This window comes from Tenrec ecaudatus, chromosome 2, assembly GCF_050624435.1.
Source record: "Tenrec ecaudatus isolate mTenEca1 chromosome 2, mTenEca1.hap1, whole genome shotgun sequence".
Taxonomy (NCBI): Eukaryota; Metazoa; Chordata; class Mammalia; order Afrosoricida; family Tenrecidae; genus Tenrec; species Tenrec ecaudatus.
This window is the reverse complement of record NC_134531.1, coordinates 227,292,387-227,304,406: the sequence shown is the minus strand read 5'-3', so window position 1 is coordinate 227,304,406 and position 12,020 is coordinate 227,292,387. Positions and strand designations below refer to the sequence as shown.

General features: G+C 41.4%; 1 protein-coding gene across 6 annotated transcripts in view; it reads right to left on the bottom strand.

Annotated features, from left to right (window-relative positions):
* Positions 1–12,020, bottom strand: part of GRIK1 (glutamate ionotropic receptor kainate type subunit 1) — a 546,361-nt gene that overhangs the window by 66,911 nt on the left and 467,430 nt on the right. For 4 of the 6 annotated variants that reach the window (XM_075543398.1, XM_075543400.1, XM_075543401.1 and 1 more), the window contains one exon: positions 3,594–3,701. In XM_075543398.1, the coding sequence (XP_075399513.1) occupies positions 3,594–3,701 (108 nt within the window). Of the gene's footprint in view, positions 1–473; positions 519–3,593; positions 3,702–12,020 lie in introns of all 6 variants that reach the window. The other 2 variants (XM_075543397.1, XM_075543399.1) reach the window with 1 other exon arrangement.

The window sequence follows — 12,020 nt, the reverse complement described above, 5'->3', positions numbered from 1 at the left end:
ATGGTTCATCTGTGCGGTTATGGCATTGAAGGAGAGACCCTAGCCTTCAGTGGCCTTGGCCTTGGCTCTTCTGACTAGGCTGCTGGATCAAATCCCTCGCTGTTTTCATTTCCCTTTGGGCACAGAGTTAATGATTTGAGAAAGAGTTTAAATGGGCCAGTGCCTGCTTTTTTCGCAGCTATTTGCTTTCAGAACTAACAGTGACTGATCCTGCCTGGGAGACATAAAAATAATCTAGGGGCAAGTATTTAATCCGTCATTATTTAATCCATTGACAGCCTATTTTCAACTCATGGGTAATGCTAAGCAAGGATATGTTCAATCCCTCTTTCCCCCCCCTTTAATAGAACATTGCCTCTAAACTGCAATCAGACATCTATTCATTTGGCCAACTGAGAGGATGTAGGCTTTTCTTTGACATTCCCCTGCCCTCCCATCCCAGGCTTTCCTGCCATTGCTGTCACGGTACAAACCTCCTTCCACACTTTATATAAGTGCATAGACACTTCGCCAGAAGCCTTTTTGGAGGGAAAAATAAAAAAAATAGCACTTAATTAAAATGGGGGCATAGCTCCTAGAAATTTTATGGGCACAAGTGCTAATCATGTTACATTCCCTCCCAGTATTTGGGGTCATGTATCTTAATTCAATAGAAAGCCCAGAAGCAGGTGTATTGAAGAGATTATCTAAATTCTTGAATGTGGCAGAAATTTCTTCTACTTGGTGATAAGACCTGAGTTTTGTTTGTTTATAGTTTTCATTCATAAAACAAGCACATGACATAAAGCTCTTTTTGAATATGCATCACAATGTGGCTGACACTGAAGGGTCGTCACCATTTCTGTAACATTTTAAAGAAATCTAGTATTCTCTAATTGTTGGTGCTAACATCTGAAGTTTTATTTCTTTGTCTAACTATCTATAGAGAGACCAAGGAACAAATCACAACACTTTTCTGACTGTTTAGGAAAATTCAAAAGGGTCACTGACTGCTCTGGAATATACCCTAAACAGAGAAAAAGAAATGGTATGGAGGCACAGGGACCATAAAATCATTCAAATACCCCTTTGTAACAAAGATATAGTAGCTATAAACTTGTTCAGCCATATTCTTGTTCTCCTGGTTCCTCAGAAGATCATCTTAAAACCTTCAAAAGTTTAAAAATAATTGAAGAGCCTTTATAACTTTTAAATCCTGGACATACCTAATAATCAATATCAATGTGTAGGGGGCTGGCCAGGCCACAAAAGCCACCTAGCAGTCTGATATCAGATACTCAGGGGAATGAGACCATAATTCAGTCCATCATGCTTAGCTCAGCTGATGGTTAAGTTTCTGCTTTTTGTTTCCTTCTTTCCTCTGGAAAAACCCATTAAACCCGCCTTAGGGGGAGGCGTTTGGCTTTCTGAAAAGGAAACTCTCCTGCATGCTTATGCAGCATCTCCCTGGAAAAATCCCCTGGAATTCTTTGGACCATATGCTACCATTATATAAACTTTATTATAGATGCTCCTAGGAGGGGCTCAAGCAGAGTCACAGTTGTGAGGCTAGTACAGGGCTGGCAGTGTTGTACAATGCGCTGGGCGGCATCTAAACACAGCAACAGCATAGGAGGAGTCTTCAAAGTGTTTGTGGAAACAGAATAAAAAGTTAGTAGAATTTGCACATGAACTTTCTGAAGCCTCTTCATATGTACACGCACATATGTGTGTGTGTTTCTAATTATTTCTAAGGTGGAAAAAGAAAGCGTGCTTGGTGACATAGTCTTTGATGTGGGCTTCCAGACAGAAGCAGCTTGAGTGACATTTAGAGAATGAGCCTCCCCCCTCCTATCTGTCCTTCTTGCTGGTCCCAGGAGGCCCCGCATGCAAAGTTCATTGGGCTCCTAAGAGAAATAGGTTGACTCCCCTATGACCCTAAGGCTCAGTCAACCTCTCAAGAAGTGAGCCCTAATCATCAGAAGAAAGAAGAGTTACTGCAAATAATGAGGGGACGAAAAACAAACTGAGAAAACACGTCCATCTAATTTGATTTTGCCCTGGATGAAACACACCAATACTGCGTGCCTAACCCTGCAGTCTGTCCACTGCCGCGAAAGCATCAGATAGCTCCCTGAGTGACCACGAGATTTCCTTGTATCGGTTCTCCTCCTCCTTCCGCACAGTTAGAGGGGACAGAAGGGTGCTATAAGGAAGCGGAGATAAAGAAAGCACACACACACACACACACACACAACTGTTATGGGCTTGTAGTTCAAAACAAGTATTTTTTTTTCCAGTTGTTGTTCCTTCCAGCTCAAATCCCACATCTTATTATGGATGCTGAGCTTCCATAGCACGTGGGAGAGCGTCAAGCAGCAAACGAATTAGTTTTCTTATGCATGTCTACACCAGTGACCACCTTCTATTACATTCAGCTTGACGAATCTTTGCTTCCATTTGCTTGTTTCTATTTTGGAGGGGAGGCAGCATAGACCTGAGGGAAGGGGTGGGTGGATCCATATCCCATTTAACAAAAGCAACAAAACAGAAATGAAAACCTGACCTCATCTTAAGAATCAACCTTACTGTTAACTATGCAATTGACTCTTCCAAACCCATCTGTTTAAATTAAAGACCCTGTTATAGGGAATAAGACGAATCCCACAATTGGGGTCTCTGGACAATTGTTCTGAGGATTTTAAAATTCTTCCTTTTTAAGCCTTTGAGGGGCAAAATATTCAAAATCTAAATGTTAATTGATTCCCTCTTATTGTTGTGAATATTAAATTGGTATTTTATAATGTACTGGGAAGCCAAATTATCTTATTATTATTATTAATTTTTTACATTTGCATTACCCCAAACAGTACTAAATTTGAATGTTAATGATTCACAGGTTTAGAATCATAATGAAAAATATCCTTAAAAGGGATTCCAATATTCAAATTTAATTTCTACCAGTTTTGCTTAAAAAATTAGAAATGAAAAATTAATTTGCCCTAGCAAATCCTTCGTATCCTATTTTATTCTGTCATTAATTTGTCCTGTGTATTAAAATTAAATTCTTTTCAAAATATTTAAAATAAGAAAAATATTTTTAACACACCAAAGGTATATCCATTCAAATTTTTTATAAATAACTCAGTGGCATTGTTTACACACTGGCAATTGATCTCGGTGTAATCATTGGATGCCATTCCAACAAAGGGCTATGGAGAGTTTCTGAAATCTTATTAACAAAAATTACTTCTCAAAGTCTTTGACAAACGGGGCTAAGGATACCCCTCACTGGCTTACCTATGTGATAATATATTCACACTTGCTATCTAAGTCAAGTATTCTGTAAAACATCAACAACATAATATCAATATCATTCACATAATAAGCACAGTTTAAGAATGTAGCCTAAAAACATCTATTTGATGGTGAGGGTGAGGGAGCTAGAGAACTGGACATAAAAGGACACACAGAATGAATGCCATGACCAGGTCCTCATTTGCATGTGCAAATTTCCCTGCTGGAGGTGTAACTTGTATGTGTTACGGGTACGTGCATAGCTTAGGCCGTGCTCTTCATCTGAAAAATGGATTTATTACCCAGGAGGGCATTACCTTTTCAGTTCCTTCCTCTTTGAGGCTAATAATGTCCAAATCAAAATCCTTCCTCAGGCCGTCAGTTTTATTGAAGGTGATACGCCCAGTCAAGCCATCCCACCGAGCCTAGGGGCAAAAGGAATGTGGCATTACTCTTTAACACTTATCATTTATAATCCCTAGACCATCAAAATTATAACAGCGCAAATTCATCACAGTGCCCAATTGTTCGCTTTCATCATGCTGTTATAAACCATCGCATTGGCTCAGTGACTCCATAGCAGAGCACTTCACCATTTTATTAGCTCTCATATATTATGTCAGTCTTAACATCTTAACACCAGTCAAACCGATAACAGTCGCAATCTAAATAGGCGGCAGGGAACAAATTACTGTAAAGCAGTCTGCCAATGGAATAAACACAGCCTAAGAAATCATACTACCCTGCTTTCCAAGGTCAATTCAAATCCCTTCAAGGTTCCACCGAGGGGAAGTCACTCCCCTCTTTTCTCCTTTGAAAAGGATATCATCCAATGGTATATCACCAAACTTTCAGGGTGTTTGTGATTTGGGCTGCTCTGGTGGTTCAGTGGTAGAATTCTTGCCTCGTGTTGGGATACCTGGGTTCAATTCCCAGTCAACAAACCTCCTGGCAGTCACTGTCCATCTGTCAGTGGCAGCTTGTGTGTTCTTCTGATGCCAAACAGGGATCAGCAGAACTTCCAGACTGAGTGAGACTGAAAAAAAAGGGCTGGCATCTACTGCCAAAAGAGCAGCCAATGAAATCCCCCTTGATCTAGACGAGCTGAGGCGCAACCAATTCTGCAGAAGGCGCAGGGTCAGGCAGTATTTCATTCAGTTGAGAGTGTGGGTGACCCTACAGCTCCTAACAACAGAAATGTCATTTGGGGAGTGTCTACGTGGAGTAAATGGGTCACAGACTCAGCTGCTAAGTGAAAGGTTGGAGGTTGGAGTTTACCCAGAGGTGTCTTGGAAGCCAGTTCTATTCCCCACACCTCCCCCCAAAAAGTCAGCCATTTCTAGAGTGTGGTGCACATTAGTTGCTATAAGTTGAAGTTAGCTTGATGTCAACTGGTAGGGCAATGTCATTTAGGATATATATATATATGTGTGTGTGTGTGTGTATATATATATATATATATATATATATATATATATATATATATATATATATATATATTTGTGGCTGCTCTAGCAAATTAACAGAAACCTGGTAGTTTAAAAGATCAGAACTTTAGTCTCTTAGTCTGGAGCTCACATGTCTAAGCAAATTACCTAGCCCGCTTAACCTGAAGTCCCTGGATGGTGCACTCAGCTGCACTCAGCTAATAGCCTAATAGTTGGCCATTCAATCCAACCATAGAGATCAGGAAGTAAAGGCCTGGTGTTCTGGTTCTAAAAGATCTCAGCCTTGGAAAGCCTAGGGAGCAGTTTTGCTTAAAGGGCAAAAGTGTTTTGTTTCTTTTAATTAAGTTTGTTTCTTAGTACACCTCCTGCACTATGGCAGGTTGCAGTGTTTGGTCGATGCAGGGTGGTTGTGAGTATTAGAAGGTCATTCACATGTTTTTTTAATGCATTGAACATATTTACATTTATAACAATTACTATTATTTTGAAATGCTGTCTGTAGTTTTCTGTTCTCAGCTTTGGAACCCTTGATTTTTATTACCTCATGTGTCAAGACGGACGTTTGTATCCTTTAGTAGTTACTATTGTGCTTTGTTGTACAAAGCCACATCACATTCACTGGGCCCAAATGTAATTTTCTTAGTTGTGCAGTTTCCCCCGCACAGAAAGTACACAAGGGCTTGCTGTCATCTACAAATTAGTGTCAACATTTGACTTTGCTTTTAAGGTCCCTCAGAATTTTGTCTAACCCCCTTTTTAGGAAATTTCCCTCCCCTGCACCCTAGGAAGGAGCCCTAGTGCTAAAGTGGGTTAAGCACTGGGCTGCTAACCATAAGGTCAGTGGTTCAAGTCCACCAGAGACTCCAAGGGAGAACGACAAAGCAGTTTGATCTTGTAGAGATTTTCAGTCCCAGAAACTCTAGGGAGAACTCCCATTCTGTTCTACAGGGTCGCTAGGAGCTGGAAGGAGCACTATGGCAAGAGGTTAGACGCAAGTTGCTAAACGGGAAAGCACAGAGAAGAAAATGCTTTTTTAGATCCTAGGACTCAGCCTCTAGACTTGACCGCTAAGGAAGACCACAAAACCAAGCACTATCACCAGCTTTGAAAAAGTGACCTTCGTGTTTTAATGACCGATTGTAACACCTGTTGTTGTACCGAGTGAGACAGAGCTACCATTGAGTCAAGACTCTCCCCGGGAGAAAGTAATCACAGGCTGCAAGCAGGGAGTTTCCTGTCAGGATCCGCAGGCAGACCTCCTGACATCATGGTCTCCTTTTCCTCCCCACCGCTCCGCGGTCCCACTTCTTGTGCATTTTCTTTTGTAAGCTAGAGGCTGACTTAGCAGAAGGAGAGGTTAGGTAGCAGTCTGGAAGCAAATTGCACCATCTACACTATGGCATATGCCTGACCGCTATGAACAATTTGTTAAGGCTTTGGCTCAGTGGAAAGTTCGACTGTGTTAGAGGTGTGAACTAAATCCATTTCGGAGGTGCTTTGCATGCTACTCTTAGCTCTGGTGTCGTAGTGATTACTCATTGGACGGCTCACTACAATGCCAGCAGTTCAATACCACCAGTGGTTTCAAAGGAGAAAGAGGAGGCCTTCGAATCATATAAAAAGTTGCAATCTCACAAACCCACAGGGGTCGTACCACCCTGTTCTATCGGCTTATGAACTAGCATCAACACAATGGAAGTGAGGATCATTTGTTTATTGTTTTGTGTGCTCCTCACAATGTGCATGCAGTCTGTAGCCTCCTCCCCACCCAATTAGAAGGAGGCAGGTTTCTTCCTTTAAGTTGGACAGGATTTCCAGAAAGCTCTTTCCTGAAGGCAGCATTCCCTTTATAGGGTGTCCATTCAGCACATTGTCTGGAGTTTATGGGCCTCTCTGTAAATGCACCAAATGTGTTACATTTGTCTCTCGATGTGACACTTCACTCATAACAGGTTTTCTTTTCTTTTTTTAAATCGTTTTATCGAGGGCTCATACAACTCTTATCAAAATCCATCCATCGTGTCAAGCACATTTGTACATCTGTTGGCATCACTTTCAAAACATTTTGTTCTATTGAGCCCTTGGTATCAACTCTTCATCCCCCCCTCCCTCTCCCACGCTCCCTCTCTCATGAACCCTTGATAATTTATAAATTATTATTATTATTTCATGTCTTATATTGTGCAATATTTCCCTTCATCCACTTTTCTGTTGTCCATGCCCCAGGGAGGGTGTTATATGTAGATCATTGTGATCGGTTTCCCCTTTCTCTCCCCACCTTCCCCTTACCCTCTTGGTATCACTACTCTCATTATTGGTCCTGAGGGGTTTATCTGTCCTGGATTCCCTGTGTTTCCAGCTCTTATCTGTACCAATGTACATCCTCTCGTCTAGCCAGATTTGTAAGGTAGAATTGGGGTCATGATAGTGGGGAGAAGGAAGCATTAAAGAACTAGAGGAAAGTTGTATGTTTTCGGTGCTATACTGCACCCTGACTGGCTTGTATCCTCCTCTTGACCCTTCCACAAAGGGACATTCAGTTGCCTACAGATGGGCTTTGGGTCTCCACTCTGCACTCTCCCTCATTCACAATGATATGAGTTTTTGTTCTTTGATGCCTGATATCTGATCCCTTCAATACCTCGGGGTCATACAGGCTGGTGTGCTTCTTCCATGTGGGTTTGTTGCTTCTCAGACAGATGGCTGTTTGTTTATCTTCAAGCTTTTGAGACCCAAGATGCTATGCCTTTTGATAGTTGGGCACCATCAGCTTTCTTTACCACATTTGCTTACGCACCCACTTTGCCTTCAGCGATTGTATTAGGAAGGTGAGCATCATGGAATTTCAGTTTAATAGAACAAAGTGTTCTTGCATTAAGGGACTACTTGAGTAGAGGCCCAATGTCCATTGGGTACCTTAATACTAAACCTATAAATATGGACATTGATCTATTTCCCCAGCTTTATATAGAAATATATTTACATATGCACATGCCTGTATTTAGACCTCTATAAATGCCCTTTGCCTCCTAGTTCTTTCCTCTATTTCCTTTTGTCCCACTACCATGTTCAGTGTTCATTTTGGTTTCAGTAATTCCTCTTGTTACATTGTCCTTGATCAAGCCCTACCAAGCGTCCTACACCCGCCTTGACATCTATTTTGGATCACTTGTTGTTCCCGTGTCCCTGAGGTTGTTAATACCTGCCTCCCCCTCTCCCATTCCCCACCCCCCACCCTCCCAGAATCATTGGTCTGGTTGTTCTCTCCTCTAGATTGTTTAGCCCGCCTACCTTAACTAGATACACCTGCAGAGATAATAAAAGCCAGACAGAGCAAAACAAAGCAACAAAAGAAACCAAATCCAAACAACAACAAAAACCCTACAACATCAAAAAAAGAAAAGTCTGTGAATAGTTCAAGGTCTTTATGTTGACCTTTACCAGTTTTTTCTGGTTGAATCTAATGGGGTGCCACGCCCTGGCCCCACAGTTGATTTTTTGTGTTCCATGGGGATTTAGTTGTTCTGTTCCCCTTGCTGTTCTGTTGCACACCTTTAGTGTTTCGCCTTGGTGTGGTGGGGTCATATCAGGCGCAATTCCTGCACTGTGTCTCCAGTGTTGTCCCCTGTAGCTCTTAGCAGGGTCTTAAAGCCCAGTTTTGAAATGTACTTTTCTTGGCACTTTGTGGATCATGTCCCTTTGTTTGGATTTGGGGACTCTGGCTTTATTCTTGTATTTTGTGCTCCACTTGCTGGTGTGCAGGCTACTCAGTTCACTAACATCGATGCAGAATTCCCACTTTCTCTTGAGTCTTCTCCCTGCTCAGCCAGCTGAGCTGGCTCTAACAGCATTTCCTTCCCGGTTGCCAATATCTACCAAGATTCCATGCCTGACGCTTCACTGAAAACAAGTATCTTTTGACCTTCAAAGTCAAGTTTCTTTGACTGCCCCATTACCCTATCTTCCTGCCTCAGAACTCCAGTCCTGGGTATGTTCCTTGCTTTTTTTTTTTTTTTTTTTTACATTAACTCATTATTGATGAGCGTTTGTTAATCACCAACTGCTTTATTGATTATGATAAGTAGAAACTTGATTCCTTATCGATCTTATGCATCAATCCAAGAATTAGTCGCATACTTATCATAATCAGTGTAGCAACTGGAGAATGATAAGGCTATCTACAGCCATCCAGATTTTTGGTCTTGGAAACCCTACACAGGTCCACAAAATCAGTGATACAGGTCTGTGTTATCTATAGACAGAGATTTATATCAAGAAATGGCTTATACAGTTGTCAAAATAGGTAAGTCTGCTTAAATTCAGGCCTTGCCTGATCCCTGGAAACTGACAAACAGGTAACAAGATGATGAAGCCGAGACAGCAGGGGTCCAGGCTGGTGGAGGCAGAGGTCCGAAATAGGCAGAATGAACCCACTGTTGGTAGTCTCTTGGTGGCGGCCTGGTATCAGCATGTGATGCAGGATGAGATCAGGGAACCCGAGGCAATACCCATCTCTGGCAGAAGGCAAAGGGCCAAAGAGAATGGATGCGACTCTGCTTGGTCTCTTCCTTTAATTAGCCCTTCACACAGCGGTTCTCAACCTTTCCCATGCTACGACCCTTTAATACAGTTCCTCATGTTGTGGCGACTCCCAACCATAACATTATTTTGTTGCTACTTCATAACTGTAATTTTGCTACTCTTATGAATCAGGTGACCCCTGTGAAAGGGTTGTTCAACCCCCAAAGGGGTCACAACCCACAATTTGAGAACCACTGAGTGTAAGAAAAGGCTTATTACACCAAGGAGGTGTCATCAGGCTTTAACCTAATTGATAGATTGAGCTCTGCCTCTATCCTTGCCCTTGAGTGTCCAGTTGACATACTCCCTAACTGCCACAGTTGCTAAGAGTCAGAATTAACTCACAGGGAGTGGATGGTTTTTGGATTAAATGGTGTTTATTATGCTAATTTTAGTATCTAAGAAGTGGTTAGCCCATAACTTTGGACTTGAGCTTCAGCTCATGATGATCTTGCCTATGAATTTCTATGTTTCCAGATGGGAGTCCTTAGGTACACAAAAGATTTAGTGTTTGCCTATAAGCTTAAAGGCTGGTTGTTCAAATCTACCCAAGGTGCCTCAGAAGAAATTTCAAAAAAGGCACAGCCTTCTGCTCCTCAATCTCCTTTGAACACATGGGGTTGCCTTAAGTCAGATTCAACGCCACAGTAACTAACAGCATGCTTTCACACACTTATTACTGTGGCCAAATGTAAGAATCACATCCATTTAATCATTAGGGAACTCCCGACGATGTCCTTTTACTAAAAGACGTAATTGTCAACTTTTGACTTCAATTAGCTGAAACTATGTTTTCATGATTTTCCCCTAAAGGGAACTTAAATATGTAAAAGAACATAAATCATCCTTTCCTAAGATTTTCTCCTCATACAGCCTGCTCTCTTTTGCCTAGGGGAATGATTTTTTTCTTACTGAAATGTAGAGATTTTTTGTTTGAGAGCAAAAATAGTATATTTGTTTATTAGATGTAATGTTTAATATAATTGCTTCCAGCATTTTTCCTTTTATTTAATAGAAACTATGTTTCCTTGTATGAGTATTGTGAATAGATTTATTGAAATCCCAAAATTTATATCAAAAAGGGAAATAAATAATTTTTAAGTGGCTATTGTGTACATCATACAACTTATAAACACTTGAAAATAAAGGCAAAAAAAATCAAAAAACTTTATAATTTTCCATTGCCCTAGTGGACCATGATTTAATAGGGTCACCCCAGGTAATTTGATTCTCTGAGAAAAAGTCTCTTCATCTTTCAGTTTCCTATTGGTACCTGACTCGGATACTACATGATGATGTGTATACTTCCTGTTTGGAAGGGATTCCCTCATTTGTGAAAGGACGTAGTGTGTTGCCTGCTAATGAAAAGGTTGATAGTTTGAGCTCACCTCAAGGTAGCTTGGGAAAGAGTTCAGACAATTTACTGCTAATAATGGAGCCACTGGCAGTTGTGGGGAGCACAGCTCTTCGCTGACACGCAGGGTGCTGCCGGGAGTCAGGGTTACCATCAATCTAGATGACTTGAAGGCAGCTTGTTAGGTTTGCTAACTGGTAGAGATGCAAAGGATTTCTTTGTAAGAGAAAAAAAAAATAACCCCAAAGGTGATGTTTCATGGCCCCACTAGCCTGCTGTGCTTTTCTTGTTGGCCTCTGGAACCACAATTCCCTCCATTTTCCTTTGCACGAGCTTTGCCATCTGCTGAGTCCCTCACAATGAAATACAACTTTGACACATGCTCATGTTGTATTTCTAGTAGAACTACAGTGAAAAAGTTATAATGGATTTAAAGCTTTACTTTGAAATTTGTCCTTCTAAGATATCAAATAGATTTACCTGCTAATGTCAACTTTTGGACCATTTAGGCTTTTGTTTTAACCTCCATTCTCCCTCACCCACTTGGGAAAAAAAATCTGGTTTATTCCAACTCATAGTGACCCCAAAGCATTTTGTAGAACTGGCCCTATGGCTTTCTGAGACTGTAACGCTTTAGAGAATAGAAAGTTCAATCTTTTTTTCCAAAAGAGTGGCTAGTGGTTTTGAACTGCTGACCTTGTGATTAGCAGCCTGAAATGTTACCCACTATGCCTGCAGAACTCAAAATCACTGCCATCAAATTAATGCCGACTCAGAGCGAGTCTATTGGACAGGGTAGAACTACTCCTTTGAGGTTCTGAGGCAGTAACTGGTTACGGGAGTAGAAAGTCCTGTCTTGTCCCCCTTGGAGGGCCCAATGTGTAACCACTCTGCCACCAGGTCTCCTTAACAAATTCAAGTAGTAATGGAATTTACCATGGCCGACTCTGTTTTTTTGTTTGCAATTAAAAAAATTTTTTCCCCTTCTGATTCTGTTTTTTCAATTCAGTTATTCTGAAAGCACAGCGTGGGCCTTTTTCTTACACAAAGTCTAAAGGATCTATGTCTTGCATCAGACTCCTGGGCCCCTCCAGTGCGCAGCTAAGAGCGTACATTGGGTCTCGGAAGATCCTGGGTTGGGCCTCAGCCAAGTCCAGGGACTAGTGGGTTTTCTGTGTTAGTCTAGTCTCAAACCTATAGTCGAGAGCACCCTTTGTATATGTGAGTCCGACTTGTATGTGGTAAATTAATTCTTCCCCATTGGTGACAGCAATGGAAGAAGGAGCAGGTTTCCCACTCCCGTGAAGAGTTACAGTCTCAGAAACCCACAGGCGCAGTTCCACCCTACTTGATGGGGTCAC